The 22,459-nt window shown below is 39.9% G+C and overlaps 1 protein-coding gene, 1 long non-coding RNA gene and 2 other non-coding genes across 8 annotated transcripts; 3 read left to right on the forward strand and 1 right to left on the reverse strand.

Annotated features, from left to right (window-relative positions):
* Positions 1-11,904: 11,904 nt before the first annotated feature.
* LOC123330012 lies at positions 11,905-17,571 on the reverse strand. 5 transcript variants are annotated; one of them, XR_006545697.1, is made up of 2 exons: positions 17,200-17,571; positions 11,905-12,587 (listed from the first exon to the last, which is right to left on the reverse strand). It is a non-coding gene; the product is annotated as an uncharacterized LOC123330012 (long non-coding RNA). The 5 variants fall into 5 exon arrangements; XR_006545696.1 differs by having other exon boundaries at positions 17,153-17,571; XR_006545693.1 differs by lacking the exon at positions 17,200-17,571 and adding an exon at positions 14,164-14,354.
* RPS3A (ribosomal protein S3A) lies at positions 17,380-22,151 on the forward strand. Its single transcript, XM_006061000.3, has 6 exons — positions 17,380-17,512; positions 18,223-18,326; positions 18,688-18,875; positions 20,940-21,148; positions 21,659-21,768; positions 21,984-22,151. The coding sequence occupies exons 1-6, from the start codon at positions 17,451-17,453 to the stop codon at positions 22,103-22,105; spliced, it is 795 nt and encodes a 264-aa protein (XP_006061062.1). The 5' UTR covers positions 17,380-17,450; the 3' UTR covers positions 22,106-22,151.
* Positions 20,182-20,248, forward strand: LOC112580055. The gene has a single exon (XR_003104410.1). It is a non-coding gene; the product is annotated as a small nucleolar RNA SNORD73 (small nucleolar RNA).
* Positions 21,391-21,459, forward strand: LOC112580056. Its single transcript, XR_003104411.1, has one exon. It is a non-coding gene; the product is annotated as a small nucleolar RNA SNORD73 (small nucleolar RNA).
* Positions 22,152-22,459: the final 308 nt, after the last annotated feature.

The raw sequence follows: 22,459 nt of genomic DNA on the forward strand, positions 1-22,459 counted from the left end.
AAACTATATACAAAAGAATAATTTACCATTAGTGACGTTTAGTGTATTCACAGTCTGTGCAACCATCACCACTATCTAGTTCCTGAATATCTTCATCATCCCGAAGAGAAATTCTGTACCCATTAAACAATTACTTCTTGTTTCTCCCTCCCCCCATTCCCAATCTTAGGGAATCCGTAATCTGTTTTATGTTTTTAGGACTTTGCCAACTCTGGTTATTTCAATAAATGAATCTAAAATATTTGGCATTTTGTGTCTGGATTCTTTCACTCAGCATAATATTTACAAAATTCCTCTATGTTGTAGCATGCACCATTGTTGGTTTTTTTTTGTTTGTTTGTTTTTTTACCATATGGATATACCTTAGATATGGTACATCCATATGGTAAAATAGATACGGATATACTATTATATCCGTATATATCATATGGATATAATAGTCTAATGACTGTTAGTCATCTCTAATGACTATTGACGTCATTTAGTTTTGCATGTTCTTGTTGGTTGTTTGTATGTCTTCTTTGGAGAACTGTCTTCACAGATCCTTTGCTCATTTTTAATTGGGTTATCAGTCTTTCATTATTGAGTTGATAGAGTTTTCTATATATTCCAGATACAATACTCTTAGCAAATATATGATTTGTAAATGTTTTCTCTCGTCTTGTGGATCGTCTTTTCACTTTATTAACAGTTTCATTTGAAGCAGAAAAAAATTTAATGTTGATGAGGTCCAACTTATCTATTTTTCTTTTTTGCTCGTGCTTTTGGTGTCGCATCTAAGAATCAATTGTCAAACTTAAAGTCAAGAAGATTTACCTCTATTTTTTCTAATGCTTAATAAATTTAGCTATTAAATTTAGGTCTCTGATCCATTTTGAGTTAATTTTTGTACACAGTGTGAGATAAGGATCCAACTTCATTCTTTCACATATGGCTATTCAGTTGTCCCAGCATCATTTGCTGAAAAGACTCTTCTTTTCCCATTGAGTGGTCTTGGTACTCATTTTAAAAATAGGCTGACCATAAACACATGGGTTTATTTCAATTTAATTTACCCCTAAGTATTTTATTCTTTTTGATGTTGTTATAAATAGAACTGTATCTTAATTTCATTTTCTGACAATTCATTGTTAATGTATAAAAATACATTTGAATTTTGTATATCAATCTTTCATCCTGCAATTTTATTGTACTAGTTTATAGTCTATATTTTTGGTTTTTTGGGGGGGGTGCTTTTCTTTTTTTTTTTGATTCTTTACATACAAGATCATGTCATCTGTGCATATGGTTTTACTTCTTCCTTTCCAATCTGAATTCCTTTCTTTTTCTTGCTTAATTCCTCTGTTAGAACCTCTAGCATAATGTTGACTAGAAGTAGCAAGAGTGGATATCCTTGTTTTATTTCTGATCTTAGAGGAAAATCATAGTCTTTCACCATTAAGTGTATTGTTGGCTGTAGGCTTTTCATAGGTGCTTTTTATTAGGTTGAGGAAGTTCCTTTTTATTTACTAGTTTGCTAAGTGTTTCTATCACGAAAGAATGTTGGATTTTGTTAATGCTTTTTCTGCTTCTACTGAGATGATCACGTGGTTTTTGCTTTTTTTAAAAACAAGTATAGATGATCCACTCCAGGATTCTTGCCTGGAAAATCCCATGGACAGAGAAGTCTCGTAGGCTATGGTCCATGGGATTGCAAAGAGTCAGACAAGACTGACGTTACTTAGCATGCATGCACACAAAGTTGATTTACAATGTTAGTTTCAGGTGTACAGCAAAGTGATTCAGTTATAAACATATATGAAGATATCTACATTCTTTTAAAAATGCTTTTCTATTATAGTTTTTTTCTACAAGATATTGAATATATTGTACTTCCTTGTGCTATACAGTAAATGCTTGTATATTATATATTGTATATATTGTAATGTACATGCTAACCCCCTACTCCCAATTTATTCCTTTCCCCTCCTTCAAGAAACTCAATCGTGAATATTCATTGGAAGGACTGATGATGAAGCTGAGGCTCCAATACTTTGGCCACCTGATGCGAAGAGCCGATTCATCAGAGAAGACCCTGATGCTGGGAGAGATTAAGGGCAGGAGAAGGGGACGACAGAGGATGAGAGGGTTGGATGCCGTCACCAACTCCAGGAGATGGTGAAGGGCAGGGAAGCCTGGTATGCTGCAGTCCATGGGGTCTCAGAGCTGCACACGACTGAGCGACTGAACAACCACCTCTTTCCCTTTGGTAACCATGTTTGTTTTCTACACCTGTGAGTCTGCTTCTATTTTGTAAATAAGTTCATTTTTACTATTTTTTTATTCCACAGGTATGTGATATCATATTTGTCATTCTCTGTCTTATTTGCTTAGTACAGTAATCTCTAGGTCCATCCATGTTGCTGTAAGTGGTATTTCATTCTTTTCTATGGCTCAGTAATATGCCATTGTATATATGTACCACATGTTCTTTATCGACTCATCTGTTAATGGACACTTAGGTTGCCTCCATCTCTTGGCTATTTTAAGTAGTGCTACTATGAACACTGCGAGTTTTTTTCTCCCAGTGCATAGGTTGTTTTTTTTTGATTTTTCCTTTTAATTTTATTGATATGGTATATTACATTTATTGATTTTGAGAATTAAGCCAATCTCACATTCCTGAAATATATCGCATTTGGTCATGGTATATAATTCTTTTTGTATGTTATTGGACTCTATTCTAGTATTTTGTTGAGGATTTTCTGCATTCATAAGAGATACTGGGTTTTAGTTTTCTTTTTGTAATAGCTTGTTTAGTTTTAGAATAGCTTTGTCAAGTTTTTAAAATCATGGTAATACTGGATAGGATAGTATAGAATGAGCCCTATAGAATGAGCTTGCAAGTGCTCCCTCAACTTCTATGTTTTGCAAGTGTTTGTGATGAATTGGTACGAATTCTTCTTTAAATGTTTGGTAGAATTCATCAGTGAAGCCACCTGGGGTATGGCTTTTCTTTGTGGGTATAAACAGAAGGAAAGGGGGCAGGGCACAATCTTTAAAAGAATGACATAGTCATACTGCTGCTGCTAAGTCACTTCAGTCATGTCCAACTTTGTGTGACCCCACAGACGGCAGCCCACCAGGCTCCCCCGTCCCTGGGATTCTCCAGGCAAGAATACTGGAGTGGATTGCCATTTCCTTCCCCAATGCATGAAAATGAAAAGTGAAAGGGAAGTTGCTCAGTCGCGTCTGACTCTTTGCGACCCCATGGACTGCAGCCCACCAGGCCCCTCCATCCATGGGATTTTCCAGGCAAGAGTACTGGAGTGGGGTGCCATCATAGGACATGACAAAAACTGGTCAGAACCATCTAGGTCCAAGATGACAGAAGATTCCGCTTCTAGCGAAACTGGAGCCTCATTATACACTCATTGTAATACATTAGTACCTAAGTGACACAGCCACCAGTACATGACAGTTCCGAAGCTAACCGTAAAACATCAAAAAGTGGGTGACGGCCCCTGAGATAGAATCATTCTCCCACCCATTAGCCCATGAAATTACTCAGCCCATAAAAATTAACCACACCAAGACAGGGCCTCTCGCCTTCTGAGACGGCCCATATTCTGTGGGCGTGTTTCTCTCTAAATAAATCTACTTTGTCTCTCGTTGAATTCTGAGATAAGACATCAAGAAACTGAGCTTCATTAAGTCCTGAGAACAAGTGTGTGATCTCAATTAAAAGATTGTGGGTTCAAGTCTCAGTCTGAATTGCAGTTTCAGGTACTTTTTATTACCAATTCAATATGCTTATTATATGTCTATTAAGATTACCTATTTCATCTTGAGTTAGTTTTGGTAGTGTCTTTATAATAACCTGTCCATTTCTCCTGTTATCTAATTTATTTAATTTATTGGCATATAGTTGTTCATAGTATTCATTTATAATCCTTTTTATTTCTGTAAGTCCAGCAAGAATATCCCCTATTTCATTTCTGATTCTAGTAATTTGAGTCTTTAAAAATTTTTTTCTTGGGCAGGTCTAGCTAAAGATTTGCCAGTTTTGTTGATCTAGTCAAAGAACAACCTTTTGTTTCCATTTATTTTCTCTATTGTTTTTCTATTCTCTACTTCATTAATTTCCTCTCTAATCTTCATTATTTTCTTCCTTGTTTGCCTAAGATTTAATTTGCTCCTGCTTTTCCAGTGTTTTAAGATAGAAGGTTAAGTTATAGATTAAAGAGCTTTCTTTTAATTCAGGCATTTTCGGCTATAAATTACATTCTAAGTGCTGCTTTAGCCATATCCCATAAGTTTTGGCATGCTGCTTCATTTTCATTCATCTCAAAGGATTTTCTAATTTCACTTTGGCTTTCTTCTTTGACCCTTTGGGTACTTAGGAGTCTGTTTTTTAATTTACTTATGAATTTCCCCAGATTCTTTTTGTTACTTATTTCTAATTTCATTCTTTTGTGAAACAAAATTCACATTTTATGGCAAGACAAAAAAAATTCAAATAAAATTTTCTCTTCCTTTTTTCTCCTCTTTCCCCCTACCGTACATTGTGTATCCGTATTTGAATCAACCAACCATTCCCCACTGACAGAAATTTCCACTCAAACACTAAGAGCAACATTCTTTTAAGACAACTCCTTAAAGATAACATTCTTTCTTGATATAGGGCCACACTCAGATCTAGATTATGTAAAATGTCAGTAATACATCTTTTGATGTATAGCTCTCTGTCTCAAAAAAATTCCTCTGTAACTGTATTGACTTCTGATGGGCAGAACAGTCCTCAGAGCTTTCTGAGATACTCTTTCTGGGTTATGATCCTCAAATCATGCTCAAATAAAAATTTCCATTTCTTTTCTTAGACTGATTTTTCTCGACACTTTGAGAACATATTTTGTATTATTTCTATCCTCTTAAATGTATTGAAGTTTACCTTATGGCTCAGCATATGGTCTATCCTGGAGAATCTTCCATGTGTACTTGAGAGGACTGAATTCTGCTGCTGTTGGGGGGAGTGCTCTCTCTGTATCTATTAGGCCTAACTGGCTTATAGCATTGTTCAAGTCATCAATTTCTTTATTGGTCTTCTATCTAATTGTTCATTTTTGAAAATGGAGAAGTCTCCAATTATTATCATAGAACTACTTTTCCCTTCGTTTGTCAGTTTTTGCTTTATGTATTTTTGATGATCTGTTGCTGGATGCATGTATGTTTACAACTGTCATGGCTTCCTGATAGACTGACCCTTTTATCATTACGAAATATCTCTCTTCATCTCCAATAACATTTTAATAGACTTTGTCTATTTTGTCACATTAGTCATTTTAGTTTCTTTTGATGTTTGCATTACATATCCTTTTCTTTTCCTTTACTTTCTATTTATTTGTATTTTTGAATATAAAGTGTCTAGTTTTATAATAGCTTCTTCTGTAGACAATATATAGTTGAATCCCTTTTAAAAGTCCAGTTTGACAGTGTCTGCGTTTTGATTGGATCGGTTCATCCACTCACATGTCAGGTTACTGGACTGCATTTACATTTGTCATTTTTGTTTCCTATATGTCTCATGTGTTTTTTGTTCCTCTATTTTTTTAGTGCAAACACACACAAAAAGGACTGTATATGTTTCAAGTGGGGTAATCTTAGTTGTTCCTAGCTAGTATATGCTGGTTTTTTAACCCAATGTTCAATACAGTATTATCGATACTAGATGATGAATACAGTAGTCTGGCCCAGTGGTTCTTAAAATGCGGAGCAAGATCAGGATACGTAATTCCCAGCATCACGTGGGAATTTGTTAGAGGGAAAAAGTTAATCTCTGTTATCAAACTTGGTTTTGAATCCCAGCTCTACATTTATAGCTGTGTGATTTGGGGGAACTCACTAAAGCATGTAGCCTTTTTTTCCTCATTAATAATCCTGTCTTACACTGTGGTCATGAAAGCTGTAAGAGACTAAGTGAGATAAGGACTGCTCCTGATTTTCTTTCTCACTGCAACAAAATAACAAAAGCTTCTACCTGTTTTCTCTGTATTTTCAGTATAACTACCAGCAGCTTATATTACTTAAACCAATTCTCATTTTAGCCATTATTGAGAGGGACAAATGCAGAAACAGGAACAGGAATAGAAAACATGAAGTTGTGTGGTAGGTTAGCAGAGAAAAAGAGAAATTCAGTCTGAACTCATCTCTCAAGTTGCCCAGAAAAATTAGGTGGCAGTTTAAATATCACTCTGGATGCTGATATATGCTCAAGGTCTGAAATTATAGCAATTAAAAAAACTCACTATTTCTCTGCATTTTTAATTTTACTGAGAGCACAGCAATAATCCTGTAAGGTAGACTAGGCAGGCATTATTATCTCCATTTTGCAGGGACCTAAATCTCAGAAGGATTAAGTGACTTTTGGTGGGAAAGCTGGGACTGAAGCCAAGTCGGTTAATTGCAAATTACACTTATCACAGTACTTGAGAAGCTCTCAAAATAAAGGTCATATGGAAAGGACAAAGGTCATGCTATGTATCTCAACAATACTATTGAATGAATAAATATCTGATTTACAAGTAAAAATCTTGTTACGATGAACATCATCGTAGAGATCCTAGTTAAATGAATATCCATGTATTTCCAATACAGGAGTTGAGGGTAAGAAGTGTGTATGTGGATATTTGCTCTGATTAAAAGTTTGAACAAGAGGCATAATGTTTCTGAAGTCTTCATAATTTGCATTGACTATACACAGACTTTATGGCGGTACATATATTGTTCTACTACACTATTTGAAGGTGTCACTGAGTAGAATCCATGTACAGATGAGGCCATGTGAAGTTTACCAGACCACATTGCTCAATCTCCTTAGCATGCTAGACCATAAGATTCTTGAGGGCAGAGCCCTGTTTTTGAATGAATCATCATTCAAAATGAATAAATTTTGAATATCACTAATAAATGAATCAATACATGAGTCTGTGAGTGAATGTATTTCCTTTAAAATCATTCTTTGTTTTCTCTTGTCAAAAGCACCTTTCTCTACTTCTGACTCTTTAGAGGTTAGAAACAGACCTATTCTCTCCTGCTGGTTGAAAATATTTCCACCTAATTACCTCATACTTGTCAGAATGGCCATCATTAAAAATCAACAAACAACAAATGCTGGAGTGGGTGTGGAAAAGAGAACCCTCCTGCACTGTCGGTAGGAATATAAGCTGATGCAGCCACTATGCAGAACAGTATGGAGATTCCTCAAAAAATTAAAATATAATTACCATGTGATCCAGCAATCCCACTCCTGGGCATATACCAGGACAAAACTTTAATTCAGAAAGATACATGCAATCCTTGTCCAAAGCAGCACTATTCACAATAGCCAAGACACAGAAACAACCTAGATGCCCATTGACAGCATAATGGATAAAGAAGATGTGGTACATATATATAACAGAATATGCATCATGAAAAGAATGAAATAATGCCAACTGCAGAAATAGAGATGGACCTAAAGATTATCATACTAAGCAAAGTAAGCCAGAAAGAGAAAGACAAATACCATATGATATCACTTATATGTGGGAACAAAATATGATACAAATGAACTTGCGTATGAAACAGAAAGAGACTCACAGACATAGAGAGCACAGTTGTGGTTGCCAAGGGGGAGGGGGCGTGGGGGGTTGATGGACTGAGAGTATAGGATTAGTAAATGCTAACTATTACATATAGAATTGGATAAACAAGGTCCTACTATATATACTGTTTATCAATAAACCATAATGGAAAATAATATGGAAAAAGAATACATAGATATATGTATAACTTAACCACTTTGTGTATAGCAGAAATCAACACCACATTGCAAATCAACTACACCTCAATAAAATAAATTTAAAACCACCAACCAAAAAAACTAACAAAATATTTCCACCTAAGCCCAGACTAAATTTCTTCCAGAACATCTTTTCCCTCTACCACTGGTTTATCCCCTAAGTAACAGTTCAAAATGACTCTCAGTCATTCGGACCCTGTGTTGGGATCCTGAACCGCTCACCTAAATTTGCTTACCACCACTTTCATTATCTTACACTCAGTTCTTATGAACAAAGTTTCTGATCAAAATCAGCCCTTTCAAGGCTCTTTCTGGTGCTCCCTGTTCCCAAGCGTTTTATTTCTTCAACACCTTTCATGCATTCATTATAGTGCTGCATATTTAAATAGTTATTAGTTAATTAGTCAGTTAAGCAAAAAAAAAAAAATAGTATTCTTATTTACGCTTGTAAATGCATTGCTAATAAATGGTGTTGGAAATAATTTCCCTTTCAGGGTGAAAGAATGAGGGAAATGGGAAAAAAGAAAGTTTTTTGAAAATCTACTTTGTGTCAGTTACTTTCCATGCACTTAATTTTCAAAAATAAATTCAAGTAAGGCAGACAGAGACTGCTGCTGCTGCTGCTAAGTCGCTTCAGTCGTGTCCGACTCTGTGCGACCCCATAGACGGCAGCCCACCAGGCTCCTCCATCCCTGGGATTCTCCAGGCAAGAACACTGGAGTGGGTTGCCATTTCCTTCTCCAATGCAGGAAAGTGAAAAGTGAAAGTGAAGTCGCTCAGTCGTGTCCGACTCTTAGCGACCCCATGGACTGTGGCCCGCCAGGCTCCTCCATCCATGGGATTTTCCAGGCAAGAGTACTGGAGTGGTGTGCCATTGCCTTCTCCGCAGACAGAGACTAATTGTTGCTAAATATCCATCCTTCTCTTCTTTGAAAATAACAGGATTTTTGGTAGGCACATGACTGTACAGGTAAGGCCTATATTTCCCAGCCTCTCTTACAAGTAAGCACATCACAGTGATGTGCAGAGCAGATACACAGAACCTGCAGATGGGGGAAATTCCCAGGTTGCCCAGTGGTTAGGACGCTGCGCTCTCACTGCTGAGGGTCTGCATGGAACTAAGATCCTGCAAGCGGCACAGCGTGGCCAAAAAATAAAAAAGGACTTGTAGATGGTATTCTGCAAGGAAAGAAATATGCCTTCCTGTTTGCTTTTTCCTCTCCCTGCTGAACTAAATGTTAACTTTCAACTTGGGCCACGTGGATGAAAGCAACACATTATGGATGGCAGAATAATAAGATTAAGAAGGGAATGGCTACCCACTGCGATATTCTTGCTGGGACACTTCTACGGACAGAGGAGCTTGGTGGGCTACAGTCTCCGGAGTCGCAAAGAATCAGATGTGGCTGAGTGACTAACACTAAAACCACAGAGCCTGTGCGTCAGCCCTGGACTGTATACAACGGGACTGCCGCATGAGCAACAAATAACTTCTACATTGCTTATGCCTATCAGCGAAGTTGCATTCTAGTTTCTGAGTCAAGTTTTTGCTTAACACCTTGTACAACCTATGTGAGTGGCACTCCCTGGAGTTGTGCGACTTGGCAGTTTTGAACTCACCTTCTGACTAACAGAGTAAGGTGAAGACAAGTTCAGAAAGATTAAAAACTTCACTGAAGTCAAACTTTTAAGTGATAAAGTGAGACTGAACTCAGGTACACATGATGCCAAGTTGTGACAGCACTGGATTCTACCTTAGATCGTCACTTTGTGAGACGTTATCCAGAAGGAAAGTTCCGCTGCTGATAGTAGATATGCTGTTACGTCTACTACTGTGGGCAAGAATCCCTTAGAAGAAAATGGAGTGGCCCTCATAGCCAACAAAAGAGTCTGAAATGCAGTACTTGGGTGCAATCTCAAAAACGACAGAATGATCTTCTTTCGTTTCCAAGGCAAACCATTCAATATCAGAGTGATCCAAGTCTATGCCCCAACCAGTAATGCTGAAGTAACTGATGTTGAATGGTTCTATTAAGACCTATAAGACCTTCTAGAACTAACACCAAAGAGACATGTCCTTTTCATCATAGGGGACTAGACTGCAAAAGTAGGAAGTCAAGAGATACCTGGAGTAACAGGCAAATTTGGTCTTGGAGTACAGAATGAAGCAGGGCAAAGGCTAACTCTTTTGGCAGAGTTTTGCCAAGAGAACACACGGTCATAGCAAACACCCTCTTCCAACAACACAAGAGAAGACTCTACACATGGACATCATCACCATGGACATGGTCAATACTGAAATCAGATGATTATATTCTTTTCAGCCGAAGATAGAGAAGCTCTATACAGTCAGCAAAAACAAGACCAGGAGCTGACTGTGGCCCAGATCATGCACTTCTTATTGCAAAATTCAGACTTAAACTGAAGAAAGCAGAGAACACCATTAGGCCATTTAGGTATGACCTAAATCAAATCCCTTATTATACAGTGGAAGTGAGAAATAGATTCAAGAGATTAGATCTGATAGAGTGCCTGATGAACTATGGACAGAGATTCATAACTGTACAGGAGGCAATGATCAAAACCAACCCCAAGAAAAGGAAATGCAAAAAGGTAAAATGTCTGTCTGAGGAGGCCTTACAAATAGCTGAGAAAAGAAGAGAAGCTAAAGACAAGGGAGAAAGGGAAAAATATACTCATCTGAATGCAGAGTTCCAAAGAGTAGCAAGGAGAGATAAGAAAGCCTTCCTCAGTGATCAATGCAAAGAAATAGAGGAAAACAATAGAATGGGAAAGACTAGAGATCTAGGAGATGGTAAAGGACAGGGAAGCCTGATGTGCTGCAGTCCATGGGGTTGCAGAGTCAGACACGACTAAGTGACTGAACAACAGCAACAAGTTATACTCTTACAGTGTAAGGGAAGTGGCTTCAGTCCCCACTTAAAACCAGCAATAATGGCTGCACGGGTATCAGAAAAAAGTGAGCGTGCCTCGGACGTGTGCTGTTTTTGTGACAGCAATGGTAATAAGGCATCCAGTTTGACTGTACGGCTGTAGCTCTGTAACGACGCTGCATCACCCTGTGCACGCGTAATGTCAGCTTTCCTTCCTAATTCTCTTGCTTCCCTCCCTGGACAAGCTCCTTCTTCCCATCTGTTCCCAAGAAACCACATGGCTGAGTGCGCTCCAAGGAGAGCAACACTTGACCTTTAACAAGGTTAAGGACAGGGAGGGGCTCAGTGAATGCGCAGCTGAGAAAAAGACAGTAACTCTGACATTCATTTTGGAGAGAGAGAGAAAAGGAGAGTTAACAGTTACTGAGTGTCTACTATGTGCTTGTGCTAGGCTTCCAATGTATACTGTGTCATTTAAACTTTTCAGTAACCACAGGATGCAGGTATTGTTCCCACTTAATCAGTGAGAAAACAGACTCTAATACAAAGTCCCGTTCCACGTGACAAAGCAATGGTTTGAAACCAGGTCTGGCTTCAAAATCCATGTTCTTCCAGTTATACCCTGAGGCCTTTAAACTTGTTAAAACTGTCTTTTCTTATTTTCAAATAAGAAAACAAGGAGTGACTCCTTTTCTTGTTTATCTCCTCTATGTAACTCTGAAGAGCATCTGGTTACCTTAAGAAATTTTCCAGGCCTTAATGTGTTTGACATGACCAATAAAATATTCTGCAGCACTCAGGGAATTCAGCTGATCTTTTGTCACAGGGCAATGAAAGGTGCCAGTTGGCAACAAGATAAGGAGCTTAAGCCAGAATGCAAATTAGCACACTATTTCCTCAAGAGACAACACTCTACCATGGAAAAACACCCTCACCTGGACAGGGTGTTCAGCCACAGGATTGATTTCATTCTCTTTGCCAACTGATCATAGTTTGTTGACCTGTACTGTTCTGATCACTGTGCTTTGGGAGAAAATAGAGTGCATTTTCATAATTCTATTTGGAACACCTCTACAATGAGAACTCATTACTCCATTTTCACTTTGTAAATAGAAAAGAAAGAGAAATGCTAAGTTTCAAAAGAAAATGCGCAGTCTGATATAAAGTAAAAATATTAATCAGGAATCATCATTGATTGAGTCATTCATCCATTCATTCAAGACTAATATACAAAGAGAGATATTTAGGACGGTCTCTGCCTTCTTCCCAGGAGGGAATGAGGTAGTGAAAGTGTTCGTTGCTCAGCCACGTCCGACTCTTTGCACAACATGGCTTGCCAGGCTTCTCACTTCATGGAATTCTCCAGGCAAGAATTCTGGAGTGGTTAGAAAGTGCCAATTTAAAAAAAAAAAATCATTACAGTGAAATGTGATTATCGCCGATTTCCTCTTTTTCTTCCCACATCAATTAATCACCATATTCTTTAGGCTCTCATCTTCAAAACATAACCAGAATTTTCACTTCATCCTTCTACCCAGGACAACTGCACTCACTTGAAGTCCAGAGGATGCCGTCTGCGTTTTAGTCTCCTTGAACGGAGTCCTGCCACCACAGCTCTCCACCCCGCGCACTGCCTCCTCTGTCTCCCTGCGCAGAGCTCCTGTCGTCTCCTCGAACGGCTCCTTGTTTCTACTCCTGCTCACCACACGGCGCTCTCCACACAGCAGCCTGGGTCACTCTGCTACTCACAGGCCTCCGATGGTTTCTCACCCAAAACACAGGAAAACAGCAGGTCCTTACTGGGCCTGCAAGCCCCACCTTATCTGAAGCAGGCAACGAGGTCGTTTTCTCAGTATGACCGGGGACAGGCTGAGCTGGGGACAAGAACAGCATTGTGACCAACTGGAACAGTCACACATCGAGAGGAAGGGGAAGGGTTGTTGACAGGGAAAAGGGTTGTCGGGGGCCCAAGACTCAACTGAGATCATTGATTTCTAATAGTTCCAGTCTGAAATGTGCAGTTTTCTCTAACCACACCATGAGAGTAGGGTCATTGTAAGGGTACGGAAAAAAATGCATGGTACTTTCTGCTGCAACCCAAACTCTTCCAACACTTAAAACAACAAACATTTATTATTTCTCACGATTCTACGCGTCAGCTGGGTGGGTCTTCTGTTCTGGGCGAGCTCACTTGGACTACATGGTCTAGGATGGCCTTTTTAAAAACTACCTAATGGTTGGTAGCCAGGTTGTTCTGGAGAGACCTCAGCTGGGCCTTGTTATTTCCCCTTCAAATCACGGCTCCTCTCCAGCAGGCTAGATCAGGCTTCTTCAGGAAGTGAGCTCTGTTCTGAAGAGCAGAGAGTGAGCCCAGGTGTGCCAGCATCTTTTAAGTCACTGCCCAACTTGCTAATGTCCCTTGATGAAAGCAAGTCACACTCTCAAGCCCAGAGTGAGTGTGAGAGGGGACAACGCATGGTCATAGATATAGGCAGGACTGAAAAAACCGGGGCAAATACTACCATGAAGGGTAAATTGCACACTGAAGTAGGTTTAGGGATTTCTGTGCAGGGTCAGAGAGGGCTAAGGCTTCGAGGAAGTACAGAGTTTTGGTGAAAAAGTATGTTGTTCACATGAAACAACCATGAGCTGCAGCTGAAAAGAAAAGGAAATAAGATAGGGGTGTTTACAGACTGGGAGAAAATGATGTTACAACAATTCTGGAACCCATTTGAACGTGGTCGGGGGTGATGTTCCCACACCAACAAAAAACTCTTGGCCACCAGCTGGGTATCCTAAATTTAACTTGATTCACAATTGGAAAGGTTAACCGCTCAGTCTTACAAGACTCCCACCACCCTTCAGATGCCAATCACAATTACATTCACCGGGTTTAAATCTGACATTGAAGATGTCTGAAAGAATAAGGAACAACAAAGTGATATAAATTGAACACATGAAGCATAATGTTATAAAGCAATGTAACCCCAATAAAAAATAAAGTTTAAAGAAGTGACATAGGGCTTCCCTGGTGCTCCAGAGGTTAAGAATTGCCTTGCCTTGCAATGCAAGGGACACCAGTTTGATCTCTGGCATGGGAAGATCCCACATGCCGCAGAGCAACTTATCCTGTGTACCACAACTACCGAGCCCCCGTGCCTAGGGCCTGTGCTCTGCAACAAGAGAAGCCACCTAAAGAGAAGCCTGCGCACCGCAAGGAAGAAGAGACCCCACTAACCACAACCAGAGAAAGTCCGGGGACAGCAACAAAGACCCACCACAGCCAAAAAATAAAAGAAAGAAATAAATCTTTAAAATAAATGACATAAACTGAAAAAAGCACTTTTTATTTCAGAAATAAAGAACATAGCAATCAAACTTTAAACAAAACCACTGGATGGATTTAACAGATTAGTCACAGACGGGAAGAGAAAAAAGCAACAGTGATACCTTACTGTTGCTGTTCAGCCGCGAAGTCGTGTGCAACTCTTTGGGAGCTCGTGGACTCCAGCACAACATTCTTCTGTCCTTCACCACCTCCCAGTTTGCTCAAACTCATATCTATCGAGTCGGTGATGCCATCCAACCATCTCATCTTCTCCTCCTGCCCTCAATCTTTCCCAGCACCAGGGTCTCTTTTCCAATGAGTCGGCTCTTCGCTTCTGGTGGCCAAAGTATTGGAGCTTCAGCACCAGTCCTTACAATGAAAATTCAGGATTTATTTCCTTTAGGATTGACTGATTTGAACTCCTTGAAGTCCAAAGGACTCTCAAGAGTCTTCTCCAGCACCAGAATTCAGAAATACCAATTCTTCAGTGCTCAGCCTTCTTTATGGCCCAATTCTTATATCCGTACTAGTTGAGACTTTACTAGGTTTGCTATAGTGACAGCTTTTGTTCCATTTTATTCCCTATGAATTTTGAAATTCCTAGACAGTTGAGACCCAATAAACTGATTCACACCTCTCATGCTATCTTTTAATGGATATATTTTAATTAAAACTGATGATTGCACCATACAAGACAACAGTGTTAGAGAAATACAATTTTTAAAAAGCTTTCATTACGAGGCAAAGTTGAGGACTGAAATTTGTACCTCTGACAAATCCCTCAAGTGCTGGTGTCTCCAGAATAAACTAGACGCAGCTGACTTCATTAATGACTCCCCTGTGACTCTTGCACTCTTGGGCAGAAAGAGGAATCAGTCTAGGAAGAAAGCAAGTTCAATTTTTATTCTGACTTGGGGGTTGATAAAATTTTCCATTGGGAAATTTTTAAACCAGCAAAGTGCCACCTATGAAGTAAACTTAGTCAAGGCAACTGTCAAATACAGAATTAATGGTTTATTAGACTCAGTACCATATTTGGAAGGAATCACTGATTTCCACTGATCACTAGTAGTCTTGAATCTGTGATGAGACAAGAAAAATAAGGTCTGTAGAGTTTTTCATAAAGCTAATTTAGAGTATGGGTTCTTTATGAATTTTTAGAGGGTTTTCTTTTTATTTGGGGGGTCAAAATATAATTTTCAAGTGAAATGAGGCTGATAGAAAAAGGCAGTTGTTTTTGGTTTTGTTTCATAGATTGGTAAAATTTTATTGTTATGTTGATTCCCCAAATTATTTTGAAAATCTAGATCGATCCTCAAAGTTCAAAAGACTGGGACCATCACCAATGTTGTCTACTATTATTTATTCATCCAACAAATATTATGAGGGCCCACTATGTGCTAAAAAATGGCCACAAATAAGAAAATGACTGCACTGCATGCCCTCCTGCTTACAGTAAGAAAGGGACACGTTTACCAGTAGTTATTAACAAGTTAAGTAGTGTTAGTTCTTCTGGGAACAGACGTGAGGGAAGACTTGTTGTCTGGAGAATTAATCTCTTAGCGAAAGAAGAAATGAACCTGAGCTGCTCGAAAATGAGGCTTCCCTGGTGGCTCAGGGGTGAAGAATCTAGCTGCCACGAAGGAGAAGCGGGTCCCTGGGTTGGAAAGATCCCCTGAGGAAGGAAATGGCAACCCACTGCAGCATTCTTGCCATAGAGAGAGCACCCTGGCAGGCTACAGTGCACGGAGTACAAAGAGCTGGACACGACTAAGTGACTGAGCACGTTCACATGCCTTGAAAATGCACAGGTATTTGATGAGGGAAAAGGAATGGAGGCAAGAGACATCTTACTGCAAGGAATTTTAAAAAGTTCTAGATGTCCAGACCTGGGGTATCCACTAAAGACTAAGATAGGGTGAGAATGAAAACAGAGGTTAAGTCAAGATAAGAGGTTTTGTAGGTTCAGCTAAGGACATTTCTGGCGCTAACAATAAAGAACCCACTTGCCCTGGAGACTTAAGAGATGTGGGTTTGATCCCTGGGTGGGGAAAAGCCCCTGGAGGAGGGCATAGCAACCCATTCCATTATTCTTGCCTGAAGAATCCCATGGACAGAGGAGCCTAGTGGGCTACAATCTACAGGGTCCCCAAGAGTCGGACACAACTGAATTGACTTAACACACCCACAAGGACTTTAAAAAAAATAACTGTGATAAAAACACAATATAAAAGTTATCATTTTAACCATATTTAAGTGTACAGTTCAGTAGTGTTAGGTATATTCATACTGTTGTGAACTAAGCAGGCTAGGATTGGAGATTTAGGAAGACTGTTTTAGAAAGTAAGGGTCACAGGAGGTAAGGGATGTAGGCTAGAAGGACTGAAAGGGATTAAAGGACTTGAAGGCTTGTGGGAGTGACGTGACTCCAGCCAGGTTTCTGGCTTGGTAGCAGAGATTTTTGCCAGAGGGGAACTCAGCATACCACTGGCTGAGTACCAAGCCTACATGGGCCAGCTTTTCAGGGACTCATTACACATTTGAAGCTAGCAGACCACATCTAGCCAGGAGGAATTTCCCTGCAACTGAAATAAACTTTTCCCGAAAAATCAAAGTATCTGGAAACACTGCAACCATAGTCCCTCAGGAAAACAATGAGAACTCACTCCACTGAAACAGAAACAAACTCCCCTCCCCCCCAAAAATAACCCATCGCCCCCAAAACACCTTTCTATCAATGTATTAGAAATTTATGGAAAAGTACACTAGTTAGTGTACAGCTTGATGGATGCTCACAAGACGAACGTATTCCACTAACCAACCAGCAGCTTTCAACAACAAGCAAAACATAACCAGTATCTTCGATGTTACACTTATTTGATCTTAATCCTACGAGGTAGATCACACTACCGCCTCCATCTCAAATACAAGGAAGTACAGACAAGCCAAGAGGCTAAATATTATTACTGAAACTAGCATAAGAACGTAGGACCTGCTGTCTAATCCCGAATCCCACAGGCTTGGGGTTTGAGAAGAAACAGGCTTGAAAGTGACACGGTGAGTTTAGCTTTGAACGACGCTGAGTGGGCGTCCGCTTCCAAGGAAACCTACTTCCGGACTTCAGAGCCTCGGGAACCATCATTACCAGGAGCCCACACCTCCGATTACCAGCGCCGGCACTTCCGGAGCTCGGCGTCTCAACTAGCGGCCGCGGCATTCTGCACAGCTTCCACACACATGAGGGCGCTGTCGCAGGCACAGTCGGACGCTTGCCTCTCTCTGTTGTCCCGATATTCTTGAGGCCGGAAGAGCGTAATGTCGAAGGTCACGTAGACAGCGCGTCCCGCCCCGCACGCCTAAGTTCTCGCGCGAATTACACTTCCGCCCTTTTGGCTCTCTGAGCGGCACCATGGCGGTCGGCAAGAACAAGCGCCTTACGAAAGGAGGCAAAAAGGGAGCCAAGAAGAAAGTGTAAGTGGCAACTGTCGCGGCCTCCGCTTTGGGGGACCCCTACCGGAGTCGGCGAGCGGTCTGTGAGCCGCAGAGTAAGCCGGATGGCGAGGATTCTAGTTGGATTGCGATGGCCGTGCGGGGTTGGTAAACCGCGAACCGCGGCCCGGCGGAGGCCGGTGCTGCTTTGAGGCGGGCTGACTCTTTTCCCCCTGGCCTTCTGGGCCTAATGCGCGTCCTTTTTGAGTCAGATTTCTGTCGCGAGTCGGACAGGAGTTGTGGGATCATGGGCTTCGTAAATCTTACGGATAATACCTCTCTAAGATCTGGAGATGTCAAAGACACTTGTGGTTCACTCAGGACCCCGCGTCTCTCCGCTGCTTGGGCCGATGGAAGCTGGAAGTTTCCTGTAAGCTAGCACGAGGTCCTAAAGTGTGCGGGTTACCAGGGTGTGTCTTCACGAAACAGTAAAAGTGAAGCGACAGTACTTGTCCGGAGGCAGTGTTGGTATGGTGGAAGGACCCATGATGTGGGCAGAGGGTATATGTTCGTGGCATAATTAATTGACTGGAGTGTCAGGTCTGCACAAGGACCTGGTGAGAAGAGGTAGATTTACGTGTGCGTCCCTCACCTCGCTGAGAGGAATTTAGTTAGCTGTTTAAAGTAATTAGAATGAGGAAAGTTCAAAACAATTACGTGATTTTAAAACTTAAGCATGTTTTTAAATCCAGGGTTGACCCATTTTCTAAAAAAGATTGGTATGATGTGAAAGCACCAGCTATGTTCAACATAAGGAATATTGGGAAAACATTGGTCACGAGAACTCAAGGAACCAGTGAGTATCTTATTCTCCGTTTGTGTTTTTCTTCCATTGAGACATGCGTGTATCTTGGTTTACTATCCTTCTGTGGTGGGATATTTAAGGAAATGTCAGCTTTTGATTGCGACTTTGGCCCCACTGGGGACTGTTTGTCCTATGGTGCTTGTGGAAGCAAGATGGTACTTTAAGAATTACCAGTAAAACGTGCATGGTTAGTTTTGAGCTTCCAATAAGCACTGTCAATAAGTCATTGGTAACCATATGGATTTGGTTAACAAAAGGCCTTTATAATTTTCTTAATGCTTGAACATTAACTTAGCTGGCTTGGCTTTGTTTATGTTGTTCCTAACATTAACAATTGATTCTTGTGTTATAGAAATCGCATCTGATGGCCTCAAAGGTCGTGTTTTTGAAGTGAGTCTTGCTGATCTGCAGAATGATGAAGTAGCATTTAGAAAATTCAAGCTAATTACTGAGGATGTTCAGGGCAAAAACTGCCTGACTAATTTTCATGGTATGGATCTTACCCGTGACAAAATGTGCTCCATGGTCAAAAAATGGCAGGTGAGGAGAAAATGCATGGTGCTGCAGTGTGCATGACCAAAGATGTCATGATTTAATGTGGGGAAGGAGCATGCTGTGCAGTTGAGGTTTAGATTTCTTTTTAAGTCTGTGATACTTTCTTGCTATTGAGTGTGGACTTGTGAACTTGAGCGACAGCAGCGGTGGTGGGGCTTAGTTACTCAGTTGTCCCCAGACTCTCTGTGTGACCCCATGGACTAGAGCTGGAAAAGCTCCCGTCCATGGGATTTCCCAGGCAAGAACGTTGAAATGGGAGCCATTGCTTTCTCCAGGGGATCCTCCCAACCAGAGATCCAACCTGTGTCTCCTGCATTGCAGGTGGATTCTTGACCTATAAGCCACCCAGGAAGCCCTTAACCTGAGTTCAGGATTTAATATTGGATTATCATCAAAGTTTTTTTTGCTGCATGAATTAGCACAGGTTTGCAGTTTAGGCTTTGCTTGTCCTCAGAACACCTTTGAACTTCAAAATCTTGTGAGTTTTATCGTGAAAGGGGCTATTGAGTTAGTTTTATCTGTTGTACTATACAATAGGAGAGGCAGAGCCTCTGGAGTCAGATTGGAATTTTGTTTCCTTTTCCCAGTTATAGTCTCTGAAAAGTAACTTTTTAGTTCAGTCCATTCCAGTGGCTCCAGTCCTGTCCAACTCTTTGTGACCTGGTGGACTGCAGCACGCCAGGCTTCCCTGTCCATCACCAACTCCTGGAGCTTGCTCAAACTCATGTCCATCGAGTCATTGATGCCACCCAACCATCGCATCCTCTGCTGTCCCCTTGTTTTCCAATGAGTCGGTTCTTCACATCAGGTGGCCAAAGTATTGGAGTTTCAGCTTCAACATCAGTCCTTCCAATGAATATTCAGGATTGATTTCCTTTAGGATGGACTGGTTGGATCTCCTTGCAGTCCAAGGGACTTTTAAGAGTCTTCTCCAACACCACAGTTCAAAAGCATCAATTCTTTGGTATTCAGCCGCCTTTGTGGTCTCACTCGCACATCCATACATGACTACTGGAAAAACCATAGCTTTGACTAGACAGACAACCATAGCTTTGACTAGACAGACTTTTATTGGTATAAAAAGTAACTTACAGCTTGCTAAGCCTTGGTTTTTTAAAAATCTGTAAAATGTAGGTAAGAACATTAGCTCATGGAATCAGGATAAAATAAAAGATCCATGTAAACATGCTTTGTACAGAACTTGTTAACAGAAAGCATTGCTACAAGTTAGTTTTAACTACAGGAAATAATGACATTGGTTGAGATACCATTTGGGAATGTTTTATGTGGGAATGAATGATGACAAAATGTTTCGGTCCCAAATGACATAATGATTATACCGTTACATTTCTGACATTCCCCTAAGGTTTTATAGTTGTATTTCTGGAAGTATTTTAAGGTTTTTCACTATGATTGCATTATATTCGTTTTTTAAAGTAAGGCATACAATTTAGAAAATGCAAAGGGCAAATCTTCTGAATTTAGGTAGTGTTGACTATGGATTTTTTAAAATTATGTTTTAGCCATGAAATGGAATATTTAATCCTTATTGTGGCTTTGGTTTGGAACATAAAGGACATTTTAAAATATATGTGTTTCATGTTATTACATTAGATGTCAGTAGAGTCTCTTAGAACCCATTTTTTTGTTTCCTTGCAGAGTTAAAAAATTGATTGGGGGAGGAGCAGATTGTTAAAAGCTAGCATGTGTATGTAAAAGGCGGTTCTTTGCAGATAGTGACAATGAGGCTAGAGAAGCTACCTGGAGGAAAGAGGGGGGAAGACAGCCGAGAGGACTCATTGTTTAAATTAGATATGGAGGATAGTAAGAATTCAAGATAACTGTTGGTAAGCTCACTTAAAGGACATTAACTCTGTAAATTAAATATTTACATTTAATTTATATTATATTTGATATAATATATATTTATATTATACTTGATATTGTGTAATGAATACTTGACCTTCCACTTTTTTAAAATTGGAATTTGAGGGATAAAAATGGATAACTTTAAGTCTGGTATAACTGACAGTGTCATTTTTTCACTAGACCATGATTGAAGCTCACGTTGATGTCAAGACTACCGATGGTTACTTGCTTCGTCTGTTCTGTGTGGGTTTTACTAAAAAGCGCAACAATCAGATTCGGAAGACCTCTTATGCCCAGCACCAGCAGGTGCGCCAGATCCGCAAGAAGATGATGGAAATCATGACCCGAGAGGTGCAGACAAATGACTTGAAAGAGGTGGTCAATAAATTGTAAGTGTTTTCCTTACAATACAACCGTCAGATAAGGAAAAGCATGTGAGACAAGGTGTGGTCAAAACTTTGTTTAAATCCTCTGAAACTGTAGCTGCATTTCTTGAAATGAAAGCATGCTAAGTGTTCAGTAAATGGTACTTGGTTTCTCATTTGGGCATTTAGTGAGACTGGAATCTCAGGACTCACCTTTGCCTTAGAAAATACACTGAGTTGACAAACCTTTCGTAATTAAGTATGGGAATAAATGATGACAAATGTTTTGGTCCCATATGATGTCCGATGATAAAACTTAACATTTTTCTGATGTTCCCATGCAGTTGCTTAGACCTGTGTTTGGAAAAGGTATAACGCTTGGATTCAGAAGGCTCAAGTGCTGATTTTTCTACTAAGTAGCTGTATAATTCAAATTATTTAACCATCACTTATGAAGGGGCAATAACGGAATGAGGATAATTGTGGATTAAACGAAGTGTAGGTTTATTCTAACTTATCATTACTGGTTTGCAGGATTCCAGATAGCATTGGAAAAGACATAGAAAAGGCTTGCCAATCTATTTATCCACTCCATGATGTCTTCGTTAGAAAAGTAAAAATGCTGAAGAAGCCCAAATTTGAATGTAAGTGAAGTCACAGGATTTCTGAGAGAAAATTGTGTAGGAAAGTAGTTTGTGTAGAAAAAGTTGTTTTTTTGTGTGTAGAAAAGTGTAGTTGTTTTTTTGAGGCCAGATGTTGCTTTTTTTCCTCCTGTCTTCCCTGTATAGTATTATAGAGTACTGATAATATGTTTTAAGATATGGTAGGCTGTAACTAACAGTGTTTTCCTTCTTTTTAGTGGGAAAACTCATGGAGCTACATGGTGAAGGTAGTAGTTCTGGAAAAGCTACTGGGGATGAGACAGGTGCTAAAGTTGAACGAGCTGATGGATACGAGCCACCAGTCCAAGAATCGGTTTAAAATGCAGACTCTTAATGGTGACAAATAAAAGATCTTATTTGTGGTATTTTTTCACTGATCATTCTTTTTAAATAACCTGACAGCTTGTTTAAGATATTCTGATTTGTGGTGAAGTTTTCTTACCTTTTGTGTATATTTTATTTAGTTACTAAGTAGCCGAGAAAGGGTAAGATCTATTTTAAGCAGGAATGGTCTGGAAGTATTATAGATGGTGAATAAAAGGAAACCCTTTCTTTACATGGTTGAAGTTTTGAAAGCAAAAGTCACTCAGTCGTATCGGACTCCTTGGCAGGAATACTGCAGTGGGTTGCCATAGCCTTTAGGGATAATCCCAACCCAGGACTGAGCCCAGGT

The sequence above is a fragment of the Bubalus bubalis genome, chromosome 17, assembly GCF_019923935.1.
Source record: "Bubalus bubalis isolate 160015118507 breed Murrah chromosome 17, NDDB_SH_1, whole genome shotgun sequence".
Lineage (NCBI taxonomy): Eukaryota > Metazoa > Chordata > Mammalia > Artiodactyla > Bovidae > Bubalus > Bubalus bubalis.

Excerpts from the sequence above, each read along its gene's own strand:
- RPS3A (XM_006061000.3), top strand. The coding sequence starts at position 17,451 with ATGGCGGTCGGCAAGAACAAGCGCCTTACGAAAGGAGGCAAAAAGGGA. Across the intron at positions 17,513-18,222 it reads AAGGGAGCCAAGAAGAAAGT|GGTTGACCCATTTTCTAAAA; the intron begins GTAAGTGGCAAC and ends TTTTAAATCCAG. Across the intron at positions 21,769-21,983 it reads GAAGAAGCCCAAATTTGAAT|TGGGAAAACTCATGGAGCTA; the intron begins GTAAGTGAAGTC and ends CCTTCTTTTTAG.